Here is a 19,157-nt window from a genome sequence, read left to right on the forward strand (position 1 = left end):
GACTCAAAAATAAATTAATTAATCCACTGCTCTTTCAGAACTGTACCAAGTATAGTTTGATTGGGCTTTTTAAAAGATGGTTGCATTTCATTACTTTAAAAAAAAAAAGCATCACACATTTCTAATAAATGTGGGCTTTTGTTTGAAAAAATCCACTACCCTTTTTCATAAAATAATATTCCATCGTGCATATGCGCTATCTTTTCCTTATCAGTTCACACAGTGGCGAGTGTGTAGGTCACTGCTGTGTCTCGACTGCCCATGGTCGTGCTACAGTGAACTTGGAGCTGTTGATACTGCTTAAGATCGTGATTTCAGTTCATTTGGGTGCATGTATGACCTTGAATGATAGTTATGTTCTCGTAATTATATCTTGACCCCCAAATGTACCAACTGTACATTGAAACACATTAATTAATTAATTAGTTAATTAATTAATAGATTTTCATTGAGACTAGTGTCTTATATTGCCTAGGCTGGTCTTGAACTCACTATGGATAATCTTAAATTTCTGACACTCCTGCCTTCACCTCCGAGGTATTGAGATTACATGCATGTGTCATTATATAGTTCCTGAAGGAGACTATTGTACACATTGAGTAATGTATAGTATATGATAGTCTGTAGTGGAAAAAGTCAGGTCTTGTCTATTTAAGTGAAAACAGCAACTGATCACCTGATAGTATTAATATGGTATTTTATTAGGAAAATAATGTTTTACAAGTGATACAATGAAGTCGCTTTTATGACCACCTGCCTTGAGGAAGTGCATCCTCAGATGCTCCTTAACCTTATCCCAGATGTCTGCATGGTCTTTGAAGTACTTGGCCACCATCTCCTCAAATGGATCATCAAATCCAACTATCAAGGCCTCCCAGTTCGTTGTGTGAAGAGTATCATTAGACAGGTGAGATTTCAGAAAGCAACCCTACACCTGTTCAGAACAATCTCACCCCTAGTAGCCAGTTTGGTTGCTTTCAACATATATTTTAGTTTTTTAGTTTTTAATGAAGAAATTAATGAATCAACAACCGTTGAACTGTTATCAAATCAATTGTTTACTTAATGACATGCATCTAATGTTAGAAAGGAAGGCAATATGTGATCATCTGCCATTCATCTCGGCATATAAGCCTTTGTAAAGATAAATGATGGGGGGATTTAATCAGAAATTATTGTATTCTCTATAGTTGACACAAAACATTCACTTGGTTTCTGGGAATCTAATTAAGGAAAAGCAATTTACTGTATTGCTGTTTTTCATAGATGAATTAGTTGTTTGTGGTAAGTATAACACAGTGTACCTGTGTCCCGCGCTACCTTCTCGCCAGCAAGAACGACGCGGGGCACTTAGGATTCTTCTGCAGTAAAGCTTTAATGCATCTTGAGAGGGAGAACATCAGCTTCCAAAGCGGAGACCCAGAATGAGGGGAACCCAGCCCTTATAAAGGAAACAGTCCTCGCTTCTGACGTGTCACTCTTGGATTGGTCTGCTGCCCATTATCCCAGATGATGCCTTTGTCCAAGCAGGAGTCAGAGAAGGAGGGGTTAGGAGAGGGAGAAGGGATGTTGAGAACTCTAAGCCCACCATCAGTGACACACCTCCCACAGGACCATTCCCCCTAATCCTTCCCAGTTACTTCTACCCATTACAGACTAGGATTTCAGATATGTGAGCCTATGGAGGCTGTTCTCATTCATACCACCACAGCATATGTATGTGGTTGCCTGTGCTTGTGCTTGTGGTAGCCAGAGATTGATATTGGATGATGTCTTCCTCAGTCACTTCTTCATATTGTTTTTTGAGACAAGATCTCTTACTTACCCTAGAGCTTACTCTTTTGTATAGACTGAGTGGCTAGCAGGATTCTAGGATCTACTGGTTTCTCAGAGCTGACTTTATGGGCATGCTGCTACATCTCTTTATGTGTATACTGAGAAATCAAATTCCTTATGCTTGCGTACTAAGCCTAGCCCTTATCCAAAATATTCCTCCCTCCCCTCTATGTGTGTGTGTGTGTATTTTTGACACAGATCTTATACTCCTGGCTTTATGCATGTGTTTCCTAAATGCTGAGATTAAAGACCATTACCCTACTCAGTCCTTAGAATTCTTAAATAGATAAAGAATTATGGTCTGGTGAGACATCTTGTGGTGGGGACCTAATGACCCCAGCTCAATCCCCAGGTCTCATATGGTGGAAGAGAGAGTTCTGTAGGTTGTCCTCTAGACTTTACACACATGCCTCGGCACACACTTGTGTGTGTGTGTGTGTGTGTGTGTGTGTGAGAGAGAGAGAGAGAGAGAGAGAAAGAGAGAGAGAGAGAGAGAGAGAGAGGTACACAAATAAATGTAATAGAATAAAGTGTAACGATCCACACAGAGTTGTAAATTGAGGCACTGGGACCTGATAAGGAAACTTCCTTACCCATATAAATGTAGTAATATAATGTGCTTATGTACTTGCACATTAGTAGGCTTATAAACCCATTTTATAGAAATTTATAGATTTTAAATGTGTGTAGTGAAAGCATCCTACATTGTGCCTGCCTGTGTGTCCACCTCGTCACACTGTCTTCCTATGAGGAACATTGGCAGTGCCTTTTGTATGTTACATATGTTATTAAATAAGTAAGAATTGGAAGAAATGACTATTGGTGAAAAAGAAATGGCATGTGGTAGTTCACAACCACCTTGTAACTACAGTTCCAGGGGATCTAACACCTTAAGTCAAAATGCACATGGTACATATATGTACACTCTGATACACAACACATGCACATAACATAATTTTTTTAAAAAGGGGGGCTGGAAAGGGAAAGACAAGGCAGTTTGTATTGTTTTATCTTAATTGATTTGAAATATTTTATAGGAATTAGGCTAGGGCATGTGCTTGCCAACTATAGGTTTACAGCTTTTATGCAATTTATCGGTCCCCTTTTGTAGAAGTGCTACTAGATACATGGAAGTGGAGGTCTCTGAAATGTTTGAAGACTACCTATCTAAAATGTATTTGTTTAACCTGGAAAACATAACTTCAAGTTTGATTATTATGGATGGCTAGCTATTAACCTGTTTTTCTTAATTATCCATTTTTAAATGAGCTACATAGGTACAATAACATAAACAAGAGTAATGTATATATATATCTTAGCAAAATTAACCTTAAATTTTGTTTATATCAATTGTTATATCAATATATAAAAATTGTTATATCAATATATAACAATTCATGTAAACTAATTGAGATTAATAGTTGGTTTTTGGTTTAAAGTAGATTCAATTATATACCCTTTTATGCTATCCTTTCCATATCCCCTTTTATTTATTCATTTTTTTCCTCAGTAAGAGATTCTTGAATCCAACCTCCTCCCTGACCATGACCAGTAACAATTTGTAACTGATTCCCCTAAATGATGACAAACATTCATAGTCCACCAAATGACCAAAAACCACCCAGTCCACCTCTTGGTAATGTGATTGTTGTATTCTTAAAATTACTTTCTGTTGTCTATGGGTGACAGCATCTTTAGAGGGCCCTGGGGAAATTGGGATAATGGTCAAGTCCTGGGAGTGCTAGCTGTATTAGTTTTTGTTTAGTCTGGGTGTGATGGGGAAATGTAGGGCTTATCTGAAGTCTTGGCTAGATAGTCTCTGAGGGTGAACCATCTCAGCTAGCCACCTTGAAATTATTCTAAGCAGTGTGCAGTTCAAAGCTGATCTTAGGGTGGTGTTTGTCAAATTAATGGCATTACCACAGTTCAGGTGGAATATTATTGTAGAGTCAACTTCAAAGGTTGCTGTTAGGCATGATCATGGTTCACTGCAGAAAACCTAAACATTTTAAATATCATATGCAGTAGATCTCAGAGCAATTAAAGAACTACAGTCGTTAAATCTATATCCCAGGTACACAAACTTAATTCCTAGTTACCTGATTCAGACTCAAGTCCAAAATCACATACAGGAAGCTAGATGAAGCCCATGTCCAGAATTAATTAGTATAGTATATGACCATTAATATCATGGCAGAAAGTTTAAGTGTGTGTATGTATTCTCTCTCTCTCTCTCTCTCTCTCTCTCTCTCTCTCTCTCTCTCTCTCTCATATTTTGGTTTTCTGTCTTATATCAGGTTGTTCTTCTGACATAAAACAGAGATTTTGGATTTTTTTTTTTGACAGTAATGCTTAAGTTTAGAGGAGAGAGACACGCTCCAAATCCAAAGCCAGATTTAATTTTTAATTTAATTGGGACCACAAACAGACCATTTGCCTTTTATGTTTGTAGAGAGCAGTAGAAACTAATATTTGGAAAGATTTATGAAATTTTATCCTGTTGGAAATGTGATATGCCATTAGGTCATTTTTAGTCTTTTTCTTGAGATGTTTTTCTTTGGTTGATTCATCCTTTCTTCTCAGATGTCTCATTTGTCCAAAGGTCTTCAGATTTCTTAATTGTATACTTAATTGAATGCTCCCAACCCTAAATATGGGGAGTTTCTTTTTTGTCAGGTTATATCTTTGTTAAGCCAAAATGCTTTTTGGTAACATAAAATTATTTTCTTTTAATAATATTTTTCTATATGATCAAATAAAAAGCATTTGTTAGTCTTATAAGTTAGTCTGTATTAAGCTATTTGATGAACTATCACCTCATCTAATCAAGAGGTCTTTCTTGTTTGAACCTAATCTCTATCAATCTTGATGGTATCCATAGCTTTTCTTCTCCTATGGAAACAAAAGCAAAACACCTTCCCCCACCTAAGACGTGTCCTGGTTTCCATTTTGAGGTTAATTTATTTCAGCAGTTTTCTCTTATCCAGTGTCTCTGTACACCTATTGTTCTTTGTTCATTAACATGTAAAAATTTAAACAGACTATGCAGTTGATCCCTTTCTGTTTACTAAGCATCTCTTCTAAAGTTTTATTAGTTCTTTCTCTAACTTCTTGTCCTGTATGATTATTCATGGTATACCTGTAATATGCTTTACATTGTAACATGCATAAAACTTGGATTTTACTAAAGACATATGCTGGAGCATTGCCAGTCTTAATTTCTACAGGTATGTCCATAATGGTCTTGACTTCTAGTAAATGTGTAACTGCACAATCAGACTTTTCAGATATTAAAGCAGTTGCCCATTGAAATCCTGAATATGTTTCTATGGAATGCTGATACGTTTTAATTTTCCAACTTCTGCAAAATTAATAGCATCCATTTGCCAAATTTCATTTCTTTCAGTACCTGTTGGGTTACTTCCTACAGGTAATGGAGTTTATTTATGCAAAGAACAAGAAGGACATTTCCTTATAACTTCTTTTATTTTCTTGCCAAGTGATAGAAAAATCTTTTTTTCAGTGAAAAAAAGTTTTGTTCTATCAGAAAACTCTTGCACATTTTGTGTGATAACATCTTCGTTAAAAACAACATCCTGTGAATTTCCGGGGCATGCTACAAAACAGAATACATTGACCTACGTTTTCCCAGCCAATCTTCTCCCCTCCTTTTTTTTTCTTTTTTTTATTATATTTTTATTGAGTTCTACATTCTTCTCTGCTCCTCTCTCTGCCCCTCCCCTCCCCTTCAACCCTCTCCCAAGGTCCCCATGCTCCCAATTTACTCAGGAGATCTTGTTTTTTTCTACTTCCCATGTAGACTAGATCTGTGTGAGTCTCTCTTAGGGTCCTCATTGTTGTCTAGGTTCTCTGGGATTGTGATTTGTGGGCTGATTTTCTTTGCTTTATGTTTAAAAACCATTTATGAGTGAGTACATGTGATAATTGTCTTTCTGGGTCACCTCACTCAAAATAATGTTTTCTAGCTCCATCCATTTTCCTGCAAAATTCAAGATGTCATTATTTTTTTCAGCTGTGTAGTACTCCATTGTGTAAATGTACCACATTTTCCTTATCCATTCTTCGGTTGAGGGGCATTTAGATTGTTTCCAGGTTCTGGCTATGACAAACAATGCTGCTACGAACATAGTTTAGCACATGTCCTTGTGGTATGATTGAGCATCCTTTGGGTATATACTGAAAACTGGTATTACTGGGTCTTGAGGAAGGTTTCCTAATTTTCTGAGAAGTCACTACACTGACATCCAAAGGGGCTGTAACAATTTGCATTCCCACGAGCAATGCAGGAGTCTTCACTTTACCCCACAACCTCTCCTGCATAAGTTGTCGTCAGTGTTTTTGATCTTGGCCATTCTTACAGGTGTAAGATGGAATCTCAGAGTTGTTTTGATTTGCATTTGTTTTTCTGGTGACTAAGGATGTTGAACATTTCCTTAAGTGTCTTTCAGCCATTTTAGATTCCTCTGTTGAGAGTTCTTTGTTTAGGTCTGTACTCCATTTTTTTTTTAAATTGGATTATTTGTTCTTTTGATGACCAATTTCTTGAGATCTTTGTATGTTTTGGAGATCAGATCTCTGTCTGATGCGGGTTTAGTGAAGATCTTTTCCCATTCAATAGGCTGTCGTTTTGTCTTGTTGACTGTGCTCTTTGCTTTACAGAAGCTTTTCAGTTTTAAGAGGTCCCATTTACTGATTGTTTCTCTCAGTGTCTGTGCTGCTGGGGTTATATTTAGAAAGTGGTCTTCTGTGCCAATGCGTTCAAGTATACTTCCCACTTTCTCTTCTATAAGGTTCAGTGTGACTGGCTTTATGTTGAGAAGAAAAATCTTTCTTTAAACGTTTGCTGTTAACATCGTGTTTCTTAATGAAATTGTGAGTCTTCTAGCACATTTCCTACCAATAGCTGATCAATTTCACCATTACATTGTGCTAGAGGGCCTGGTAGACCAGTATGGGATCTGATATGTGTTACATACAAACAATGATTTCTGTTTCTCATTACTTTTTGTAGCTGAATAAATAACAAAGTTAATTCTGAATCGTCTGGAATAAGTTCAGCAGTTGCAATATGCAAAACAACTTTCTGCATATTGAGAGTCAGTAACTATATTATTTAAGAGGTTGTGGAAAATCTAATAATACCTTGAAAATGACATATAATTTGATTTCTGAACTGAATCATTAAGGTTTTTACCCACTTTACTTAATTTTCCTGATTTTTAAAACCTGCCTTTCCTGATTTATTTGCATCAGTATAGAATGTTAGGGCTCCAGAAATTGGTGTTCCCTTTATTATATGAGGGAGAATCCAACTAGTTCTTTATTTTTATAAACTAAAGTTTCTTGCTTTTGGGATATTTGTTGCTAATCTCTCCCAAAAAATTACTCCAAGTTCTTTGCCAGTGTCCATTTTCTGCTCATAATGAAGCAATTTTAGTATTGGCACAAGGTACACTATTTCTTCTGGGTCTATTTCTGCTGATTGACAAAGTCTCAATTTTTTTTTTTCAGAATCAGTTCAGAAACCTTTTCTACATTAGCTCTTTATTTTTTACTCTGTTTTGTGTGCTAAAAATATCCATTCTTAGATATTATCTTTGTTTTGCATAAGATTCCCTACAGGAGAATGAGTAGAAGGTAAAATAACCAGAATACAATTAAGCTCTTTATTCAAGCAATCTATATGTACATCCTGTAATTTCTTTTCTACCAGGGCCAGTTCTCTCTCAGTCTCAGCTGATAGTTTTCTTGGACTACTTAAGACTTTTCACCTTTTAAGGTTTGAAATAAACTATTATGTTGTTAATCCGATTGTGGGCTGTAGCCAGTTAATATTGCCCAGCAATTTTTGAAAATTGTTTAGAGTTCCAGAGAATTATACAAATGAGAACATTTAAAGAATAAGCAACTGCCCGGGAGTAGTGGCACAGGCCTTTAATCCCAGCAATTAGCAGGCACAGGCAGGCAGATCTTTGAGTTTGATGCCAGCCTGGTATACAGAGTGAGTTCCAGGACAGCAAGAGGAACACAGAGAAACCCTGTCTTGGGGGGAAAAAGTAAAAGATTTGAGGAAATAGGTAGTTTCTCTTGCGTCCTGCAGTTCCTAAGCTTACAATGATCTTCACAGTCAGTGCTTACCCAGACCCACTCTGGGGGTCTCACCGCCACACTGTTTGATTTGACCACTCTGTATTTGCTATTTTAGAGGTCCTATCGAACCAGTGTTGTCCAGTTTCAGACTAGAAGCTTTCATTTTAAGGTACTCGTTATTTTAATATTCCATTTTTATTCTGTGTGGCACAGGACCTGTGATTCTGTGTTAACTTAGAATTCTCAGAATGTTGGGTTTTCCATCCTAGTTTAGGAGAGGCCAGACTTGTTTCCACCTCTGCTCTGTGCTGTCCTCACATGGAGCACAGAGATTCCATTCTCCTGAGTTTTCAGAACAGTGGGTATCTTCTCTTCCTGTAACAGGAATTTCCGTAGTTCTCCATCACAGCTTTTGTAGTCAGTTTGTAGAATTTGCTCCAATCAGTTTTACATTTATTTTTCCATCCATCCTGGGATGTTCTGGGATGGCGTAGCTCCGTCTTAGGAAGATAGCTGGACCTGCTATGCGATAAAGGGTGCAACTCTCTGTCTAGAAGACTGTTTTACAGCACTCTTCCCCTTACATGTTTCTATTCCCTTTTCCTCAGTGTTCCCTGAGCCCTGGAAGGCGGGTTGCCGGGAGTACAGAGAGAATGTTCATCAGTCGCTGTCAGCACTTAAACTACTCATGAGTTTCTTCTGTATTATCTGCTACCTACTGCAAACAGAAGTTCTCTGATGAAGTTTGAGAACAGCACTAATTTATGGAGTGAATTATTAGCACAACTGTACTGATTTGAAAGGCCTTCTAGATCCTTCTGACTCTAGTAGTCTCCATTTGGTGCTAGGGATTATGGGGCGGGGCAAATGAGAACTGTTTCTCTATGTAGACACTGGCTAAGTCCTTCTCTGGTAGTTGTTGGTCCTCCTGCACCCTACTTTGACTTGTATGAGGAACAGCACTGCCCTTGAAGTTTCTTCTCTCTCCCCTAGGCAGCTGCATTTGGTTGTTGGTGGTACCCTTCAGTCTGATTTGTATTTCTCAGTTAATTTGCTAATCTCAGTGGTGGGGTCTTGTGTTTGTAGCCATTATTGCAGTACTTTGTGCAGAAAGTCTTTGGGCAAGCAGGCAGCGCTTTAAGAGATCTGAAACTTCAAATTCCTCAAAGAATGCCCTTGAATCTTTGGCAGTGGGAACTAATGTTAACCTGTTTCCCTAGTGAGTCCCACCTGTTGCTGTCTGCACAGCCTTCTACACAGTGAAGTTGTCTTTAAGCTGAAGGCTAAGGTGAAGAGATATGTGCAAAAGATGCATAAAAAGATTGTGAGTGTAAAACACATCTGGTGGGCGTACCTCGTGCCTTTAATCCCAGACTCGTGGATCTCTGTGAGTTCAAGGCTGGCCTGATCTACAGAGGGAGTTACAGGATAGTCAGGACTACAGAGAAAACCTGTCTTGAAAACAGAACAAAAGAAAGCAAGATATTGGGGCTGGAGAGATGGCTCAGAGGTTAAGAGCATTGCCTGCTCTTCCAAAGGTCCTGAGTTCAATTCCCAGCAACCACATGGTGGCTCACAACCATCTGTAATGGGGTCTGGTGCCCTCTTCTGGCCTGCAGGCGTACACACAGACAGAATATTGTATACATAATAAATAAATAAATATTTTTTAAAAAAGAAAGCAAGATATTGATCTTTCTGCTTTAGGTTAATATTTGAAGGAAATTATAATGGGAAGTTTCTTAATTTATTGTTTTGTTGGTTGGAGAGATTTTTTTTGTTTGTTTTTCAAGACAGGGTTTCTCTGTACAGTCATAGTTTTGGCTGTACTGAAACTCATTCTGTAGGCCAGGTCTGGCATTGAACTCACAGAGATCTACCTGCCTGTGCATCCTGAGTGCTGGAATTACAGGTATGTGCCACCACTGCCCGGCTAATTTATTGTCCAATCTTGTTCAAATACAAAACTCTACTTGGTTTACACAGTAGGCAATGATAGATGAAATGTCACTGAATTAGACTTTGCTGAGTATAGTCTTACATTTTATGAAAATAAATTTAATAGTTTCTTTCTTACTTTTGGTCTTTTAGTGTTTTATTTAGGTTTAATTGTATTTTTCCTTTTTCCATTCTTCACATGTGTGGGATATATAGGTACACATATGAGGTTTTGCATGCGTTTATGCTCATGTGTGACTTCACAGGCATGTTAAGGCCTGAAATTGATGTCTGACATCACCCGCTGTAATTCTCTCACCCTATTCCTTGAGTTGGAGTCTTTCAGGTAATGTAGAACTCTCCAGCAGGGCTAATCTGGCCAAGATCTGCCTTCACAGGAGGGTCTGCTTTCCCCATCTGACAATACATGTGGTCCTCAGGCCTACAAGGCAAGCATGTGCTAAGTCATCTCACAGCCCAGGTTAAGCTTATTTTAATTGAGGACTTTTACCTTGGCTTTTGTTCTTTGTGGTGCTAGGAATTGGCTGGGGCCTTACACAGTAGGTTAGGGCTACACAGCCAACCCAAGCCACTTACTGAAAACACACACACACACACTTTTCATGTCATGGTTACTTTGTGTAGTTCTAGGACCTGCCTGTCCTGGAACTAGCTCTGTAGACCAGGCTGGTCTTGAACTCACTGAGGCAGAGATTGTCCTACCTCTGCCTACTGAGTGCTGGTATTTAGTGTATGGGCTACCACTGCCCAGCTTTGTCAACTTTGGGGGGTTTTGTTTGTTTGTTGTTTTATCCAAAGAGAGTGCCATGTGGAAACTGGAGAGACGGCTCAGTGGGTAAGAACCCTTGCCATTCTCACAGAGGACCTGGCTTTGTTTCCCAGCACTGATATGGTGGCTTATGATCATTCTTATCTCCAATCCCAGGAGTTTTCATGTGTTCTGATGGTATCAGGCATCCATGTATCCCACATTCATAAATGTAACTAAAATAGTCACATACGTAAAAATGAATAAATCTTTAAAAAGTGCCATGTCTCTTTATAGAGGAGTACTGTTCAGCAACAAAAGGAGGTAAATAATTGATGTTTGCTACCCAGCATGAGCCTCAGTCATTATGCTCCTTACAGAAGTGCTTTGGGGTAGGGTGATGGCTCAGTTGGTAAAGGGCTTGCATAGGCTTAAGGGCCTGAGTTCCGATTCCTAGCACCCTCACTTAGAAAGGGCCTGATGCGTGTCTGTGATCCCAGCATTAGTGAGTCAAAGCCAGGCCAGCCATTCTACCAGATTGGTGAGTGCCAGGGTCAGGAAGAGAACCCAGTATTTTTTATTTAAAGAAAGTAGAGAGCTATTGAGGAACATACCCGATTTTGACCCCTTGCCTCCACACACGTGCATGTAAGTGCATGCACATCATGTGTTTTCCCAGACACACAGACAGAGACCACTTGATGTTTAGTGTTTAGGACTGTAGGAGTGGTAGGGACCTATGAAGTCACTACTCAGAGTATGGGATTTCTTTATGGAGGATAAAATTGTTCTGAGTTAGGAGGTGATGTTACAATCCAAAAAACAGAAATTGTGCACTTAAAACATTAAATCATAGAGATTTGAAAATTTTTAAAGATATATATAGATATATATTCATTATTTTATGAGTGTTTTGCCTTTATGTGTGCAGTATGTGCAGTGTGTGTGCCTTGTGCCTGCAGAGCTGAGAGGGTGACACTGGATCTAGTAGAACTGGAGTTACAGATCAATTGTTATTAAAGACATACGGAGAGATTCATCTGGGTCTGTGAGCATGAGTCCTACAGTGATGCACATTGGTTGCCTATGAGGAAATTCTTTTTTTTTTATAGTAAACATCCATCTGTGCCTATAAAATTGTATTCCATTTTACACATGGAAATAATATGTGGAAAAATTACAGATTTTGTGGCAAAGTACATAGTAAAAGTACTAATAAGCCCTTTCTTTTCTTATTTTACTATGACCAGGTTCTTCAAGGGTTAGATTATCTACACAGTAAATGCAAGATAATTCACACTGACATAAAGCCAGAGAACATCTTGATGTGTGTAGATGATGCGTACGTGCGAAGAATGGCGGCCGAGGCTACTGAGTGGCAGAAAGCAGGTGCTCCTCCTCCTTCTGGGTCTGCAGGTGAGGGAGCAGAGCCCTCATTGCTTCAGTCCACATGGGGGCTGGAAGCTCTCAGACTTATGCCTTGAGGACAATTGAGTTTGATGTGTACATATTAGTAACTTTTTCTAAGAGTTTGGATACTGAAAATAACTTTTTTTCCAAGAAGATGTCCTAGTTAATTTATTTTTAATTGTTTGTGCTATCTTTTACCCTCTACTGAACATCTAAATTCTCAGTTGTTGTTTCATCTACACGGGAGCATGTTGTGCTGTCAGAGTCTCTGGAGAATAGATAGCAGGTTTCTTGTGGCCTACCTGCAGTCATCTGAGTTTTTTCTGACTTAGGTTTTTATAAAACTCTTTTTCTTCTCTTCAGTTAATGTGGTTGCACCCATCTCAGTCTGATTGATACTTTTGGTATTGGCTGTGAAAGATCAAGGGATGTTGGGTGGGAAAGGGGATCAGGTCACGAGCTTTAGCATAGTTTTTCTTCTGAATTTCGTAGAATTTATTGGTGGCAGTGAGGAGCTGGCTGTGCTTTCAGTGCAGTTACATTGCCTGTGTGCTGGTACGTTGCCGAACAGATGTACAGACTAAAGGTCTTGTGACTGACGAGGTCTTTATAGAGGTGTGCTTTTACTTCCTCTCAAAGGCCATCGTGATGGTATTAGCTCATGCAAACAATTCACAAAGTTTTTATGCTTGTAGTGCTGACTTTTAGATTCATTGCTGAAATGTGCTGTGCTGTGTGATTGAACTCTGTGATGCTTTCCAAGTAGTTTTTAAACATAGCTGTGTGCCTTCTCTTCTAAAATGTTCATTGCCTTGTTTATGAAACACATTTGGTTCTATGACTGACTTATAAACTCTTCTTCCATTTCTTTTTCTTCTTTCTGCTATTTTCTCAGTTTGCCAAACATTGATTTGAGAGAGGCTGTTTGCAAGATGAGTGACTTTTTTTATGAACAGCTTCTCCTGTGTTCCGGAAGAGTCAGTCATGTGCATGCATTGCATAATCTTTTTCTAGGTTCCTATCTTTAGAAACCTCAAGGTTTAAGTTTTTTGAAGTTGTGAAGTTGGGTAGTTATTAGAAAACAGTATTATTTCATGTTACAAATCAGATTGTCTGTTTTTCTCTGAATACCTATTTTGTTTTGTTTTGTTTTAGTGAGTACGGCTCCGCAGCAAAAGCCTGTAAGTATTTCACATGTATATTCAGCATGTCAGCAGGGACTTTTTACTATTGAGCTTCACAAATTATGTAGCAAATGTTGTAGTCTTAACTAATTTAAAAGTGGACCTGTTTATAAGTGCTCCGTATCTGCTGCCCCACCCCCCGCCCTGCCCCCCAACAAAGGAAAAACCTTGACTTCAGGTATGGTAATAGCAAAGCTACTGTGAGACCAGTCTCCTCCTGTGCTCTCTGGGCTGCGGTTGGCCAAGTTCAGTAAATTGCAAGGTTTTAGATCAAGTTTAAAAGAATCTTTTTAAAATTACTTTTGCTAGACCTCCAAGTATCTTATTTGACAAAATCCTTTTAATTTTTTATAGCTAGCTGTTTATGTGTGAGTGGGCATTATCTTTTCTGTGGACCTTTTCTCTTGGAAGAGTAATTCAAGTCTGATGAGTTGTTGCCAGAAAAATCTAAATCACCCTCATAGTTCTACCCTGATTTAAGAATTGGACTATGATGCTTTAAAGGTTCTCACTGCTGGTTGCCAGTGCTTTCTAAGGTATATGGCTGTAGTTGGAGGTACAAAACTGTGGCTTTTTCTTTTTTGTCCTTTTATATTATATCATTACTTAGGAAAATTAATGCTATATTGGCTGTTGATGACAGCTTGGTCTAAGAGCCAAACTCAGACAGTGCTGTTGGCCACCTGTCTTGGTGGGTGTTTGTGTTGTTGAAGAGCAAGAATGATTCTGGATAGAAGAGATTCTTGCTAAGAGCAAAGTCTTTCAAGATGCTCAGTTCTCCTAGACTTTCTAATGGAAGTTATGCACCTTCAAGGGGAAGCCCAACAAAGTATAAGCACAACCCTACCCTAAGGTAGATCTTCTGACGGAGTTTGTGACTATAACTAAAACTAGATTTGTAATTTGCTGTGTTGCCAGCACTTATACTCTTGAATAGTGTTTTAAGAAGAAGCACCTGATATATGGTACTTTCTTACCATGTTGTAGATAGGAAAAATATCTAAAAACAAAAAGAAAAAGCTGAAAAAGAAACAGAAGAGGCAGGCTGAGTTGCTGGAGAAACGCTTGCAGGAGATTGAGGAATTGGAACGAGAAGCTGAAAGGAAGATCATAGAGGAAAGCATCACCTCCGCCTTACCTTCCAACGAACACGATGATGGATGTCACCCAGAGGAGAAACTAAAGGCAGCCGTACTAGAGGAGGTGGCAGAAGATGAGGCAGCAAAGGATAATGGTTAGTACAGCTGTGAGCAAGAGGGAGGGCTGTGGGGTCGGTGTCCTAGAGCTGGGTGTTCCAGGGCCAGCCAGTGTACCTGTACCACACAGGTTGGCTCCATGCTGCTGTCTCAGATATTAGGACGACTTTCTCTAACTCCTTGTTTCAGGTTATGGAAAACAGCCTGTATTCCTTTTGTAAAGTATCTGCTAGGCATATGTTAACATTTCAAAGTAGGTTGTTAAAAAGCGAAAAAGGAAGTCTGAGAAACATAGTGTCTTTTTCCTGTTGATGATTACCCTTCTTTTTTTTTTCTTCTGTAATTAATGTTTTTCCTAGCTTTAATGCACCTCAGATCTTACTCTGAAACTGCAGCGGAATTGGTTAAGGAATGGGAAAATGGATCAGTAGTCTTGAAGAGGAACCAAGTTTTGTTCCTAGTACAGCCTGTGTCATGTAACTCCGGCTCTAAGGGGATCAGAAGCTTCTGGCCTCTAAGGCCATGGGCATGTACACACACATGCGCACCACATGTTTAATATTAAAATCTTAAAGATCCAGTACAGTAAGCATCTTTGAAAAAAACAATGGGGAGGGACTGAAACAAAAGTCCAGTTTTACTCAGAATCTTACCCCAAGAGCTAACTTGTTCCTGAAAATAGAAGGCTAATTATTAAATAAACAAAAAACAAGATTTTGTGGTACGTTAAAAGCGTCTCTTAGTTGGGTGTGGTGTTAATCGCAGCACTTAGGAGGCAGGTGGATCTTTCAGTTCAACTCCAGCCAGGTTTACAAAGGGAGTTCCAGAACCGTCAGAGCTACACAGAGAAATCCTGTCTGTAAAAACCAAACCAAAAACAAAAAAATACTAAGTATCTCTTGTTAAAGAAGCTAACTAGTACTATTGTGCAGGAGAGTCATTACTCCTAATATAACTAGTACTAACTAGTACTACTGTGCAGGAGAGTCATTACTCCTAATATAACTAGTACTAACGTGCAGGAGAGTCATTACTCCTAATCTAACTAGTACTAACATGCAGGAGAGTCATTACTCCTAATCTTAATCCGACATTTTTTAAGGTGAAGCTGAAGACCAGGAAGAAAAAGAAGATGCAGAGAAGGAAAATGCGGAGAAGGATGAAGATGATGTTGAACAGGAACTTGCAAACATAGACCCTACATGGATGGAGTCCCCTAAAGCCAACGGCCATATTGAAAATGGTCCCTTTTTATTGGAACAGCAGCTGGAGGATGAAGAGGATGATGAAGATGACTGTGCAAATCCTGAGGAATATAACCTAGATGAGCCAAATGCAGAGAGTGATTACACGTATGGCAGTTCCTATGAACAGTTCAATGGTGAATTGCCAAATGGACAACATAAAAGTCCAGAGTTTTCCACATCATTATTTTCTGGGCCCTTAGAACCGGTGGCCTGTGGCTCTGTGCTTTCAGAAGGATCACCACTCACTGAGCAAGAGGAAAGCAGCCCATCCCATGACAGAAGCAGAACAGTTTCAGCCTCTAGTACTGGAGATTTGCCAAAAAGTAAGTGTCCCTTTGCATCTCTATCTGTTTTCACTGGGCAGAGTCATACCTTTGATAAAGGGGAAAAGATATGTAAATAAGCACTAACCGTTGAATTTCAGTACTTTCATATTCAAGAACAAATGAAATGCTTTAGCAGTGTATCATGTGCTGCCAGGGTTTCTCTTACTCTCTGAAATACTATCCCTGAACATTTTTAGTTATTGCTTATTCAGTGACGTCAGATACTTGAAACACCTTCACCACTAACAACCTCATAGCTTGCTACATACAACCCTTTTCTAGCTGGTGGTAGTAGTATCTTTAGGGGTTGTTTCTAGTCAGAGGAACACCTTCAGTTTTCAGCTATACTAAGAGACAAGTTGCATTTTATTTGATGGTTGTCTTTGTTTATATGATTCTACTTTTGACAAAGCAAGATGGCAGATTATAGATTGAATCTTAGGTTCTTACTGACTGGAGCCCTTTCTGCAGACCCATATTTTAGGAGCAAATACCACGTAGCTAATTGCATATTAAGTTAAGGAAGGAAAAATTGGATATCACAGTTAATGTCCATTCTGACCCTTAGTGGAAAAGTTCAGAATCCTCCTCTGCCCTCTACTGCCAAGAGTGTTTTTAACATATGGCCAGTAATTGAGCCAGCCCAAGAAACTGGCTGAAGATTCTACAGCCTCTTCAGTTGCACCAGGCCAGCACCTCTGTTACTCACGAGCTATAATTAATTGTCCTAGCTTGCATTTTGCTTTCGTGGCAGTGCATGGTTTATGCCTCACCCTTGTTTAGCCAGGGAGTGGTAGAGTTCACATAAAATAAACATAGGTTCATTTCTGAGCAGTGGCATTAGTTACTTGTATCTTCTCTGCTTTTATTGTGTCTATTGCACCTTGATTTTTCACACATTTACATATTTATATACAAAGTAATTTATGCAATAGCTTTTCATTATTTTTCGCATGACAGTTTAGAACAGTGGCTTCAAATATAGAAAATAGAACCCCATCTTAAAACCTAATCATCATGGGACTTTAATTTCTTAACCTCTTTGTGCTTCAATTTCTTCTATTGAAAAGGGAAGCAACAGCCACATTTAGTGTTGTTACTATTGAAAGCAAATGCTATGTATTATTAAATTATGTGTGAAAAAATTCAGTACTGTACCTTGGTTGTTTAAAGTCCCCCAACAGGCATACTCTTTACTGCTCTGCCACATTGATAGTATCTGAGGGTCAGGTACAGTGGGCAGCTCATGGGTCTTGTTTGCTTGTTTGATTTCACCTACCATGTTATTATTCACTCATCTGGTGATCCAGGGTAGTTAGGGATAGGTTAGGGCATTATGAAAAACAGAATTTATAATTGTAATGAGTGAGTAAGGAATGGTTCTAATTTAGGCAAATCTAAAATTCCATTGCAAAAAGTTAACTGAAATTTCAGAGCTTTCACGTAAAGAACACTTGCACACTCTCAGAGAACTCGTTTTATCTCTTGATTGGTAGGATACTGTGCATCTAGCTACCTTACCTGCTTTGTCTTGGAAGGAGTGTGAGGTGTAACTCTCCTGCTTGGGCCCTACGGTCTCCACACAGCAGCCCGTCTTCCTCTATTTGCAGTTTCTGCTTACTTTGCTGTTCCTTTGTTTGTTTGTTTACCAGGTCTCTACATCTTAAGTGTTGATACCACCATGACCTCTGTTCTGACATTGTTCTTCTTACGGTGTAGTCTTTTTCTCACTTACTGTGCCTGTCCATGATTTTCATTGGCTGCTATAGCATTGGTGGCTCAGTCCCTGTTGATTGACTCAATTTCTACTGAGTTGCAGCAGCATGTGGGGCCCAAGGAGAAAGTGGTAGGTCTGCCCCAGTGCTTCCATTCCCAGTGAGAGTGGCTCGTGGTATGAAGTAGACCATGTGTGGGGATGCAATGGATCTTAGCTAAAACATGCCTGTATTGTGTTGGTTACCATCTGCACGTCCATCTTTTCTGTCATATGCCTATGTGGTGGTTTGTCAACTTAATACAAGTCACTTGGGAAGAAGGAACCTCAGTTGAAGAATTGCTTCCATATTGGCCTGTGGGCAAGTCTGTGGGGGCATTTTCTTAATTAATGATTGATGTGAGATGCCACAGTTCTGGGCTGTATTGGAAAGTTGAACAAACTGTAGGGAACAAGTCAGTAAGCAACATTCCTCTCTGGTCTTTGCTTCAGTTTCTGCATCTGGGTTCCTGCTTGAGTTTCTGTCGTGATTTCCCTCAATCATGGTCTGTACTGTGGAAGTATAAGCCAAGTAACCTCTTTCTTCTTCCAGGTTGGTTTGCTCAGTTTTTCATTATAGCTACAGAAGGCAAACTAGGACACCCTTGCCTGCCACTTCACACAGTAGGATCTTACTTGCCTTGGCCCTGAGATCCAAATTGTTGTTTGGCTGTATTGTTTCAGAGCTTTCTGGCTTATTTCTGTGGGTTGTGTCTCCACCTGCAATTCCTGATTTCCTTCCAAATTGCTCTTCCGGTTTTACACCATGCTAATCAGATCAGTTCCTTTGTTCCTAATTCTTCCCAGCTTTTTATGGGGTCCAACAGTCATCTCCACAGTGGTACCTGTGCCTTTGAGCAGCACAGCAATCAACTGAAGCACAGAAATGAATTATTAGGACACCTCTGTGAAGTAAAGTAGTTACTTTGAAAGTCTCACTCAATAAATAGCTATATATGTCCTCTACTTATATTCAGAATTAACATTTTGCCATGGTATATGTATATTCTATGGAAACTGCATGCTATAGATATTAAGGATACTTTTAAATATTTAAGCATTTATTGTCTGAAGAATTAACTAAAGTTTTTTTGTTACTCAGTCCATTCTCAGTTCTCCTCTTTAGTTTGAAAATAGATTTTTATTTTCCCTGATCCAAGGTGTGGTAAAACAGTGTTACAAACCCCCCTCCCCATGGAAGTAAGCAGTGGTGTGAGTTTGTGCTTGTTTTTGCCATTAGAGGGAGATGTACACATTATAGAATTGTAAAAACAGGTCAGGGCCAAATCATAATGTTTGAAGAACTTAGATGCCAGGTGAAAGGATATAGCCTTCCTAGTACCTTGATAGCCCTTGATAGTTGAGATGAGGAGAATGTCTTAGGTCA

General features: G+C 39.0%; 1 protein-coding gene across 12 annotated transcripts in view; it reads left to right on the forward strand.

The window, feature by feature from the left end:
- The window catches only part of Srpk2 (SRSF protein kinase 2), a 206,164-nt gene that overhangs the window by 167,479 nt on the left and 19,528 nt on the right, over positions 1 to 19,157 (forward strand). For 9 of the 12 annotated variants that reach the window (XM_087902458.1, XM_085684120.2, XM_087902459.1 and 6 more), the window contains 5 exons: positions 801 to 907; positions 11,905 to 12,070; positions 13,220 to 13,245; positions 14,236 to 14,482; positions 15,547 to 16,014. In XM_087902458.1, the coding sequence (XP_087758584.1) occupies positions 801 to 907; positions 11,905 to 12,070; positions 13,220 to 13,245; positions 14,236 to 14,482; positions 15,547 to 16,014 (1,014 nt within the window). The remainder of the gene's footprint in view (positions 1 to 800; positions 908 to 11,904; positions 12,071 to 13,219; positions 13,246 to 14,235; positions 14,483 to 15,546; positions 16,015 to 19,157) is intronic. The other 3 variants (XM_085684129.2, XM_085684121.2, XM_085684126.2) reach the window with 1 other exon arrangement.

Source organism: Myodes glareolus, chromosome 27 (genome assembly GCF_982192425.1).
Source record: "Myodes glareolus chromosome 27, mMyoGla1.1, whole genome shotgun sequence".
Taxonomy (NCBI): Eukaryota; Metazoa; Chordata; class Mammalia; order Rodentia; family Cricetidae; genus Myodes; species Myodes glareolus.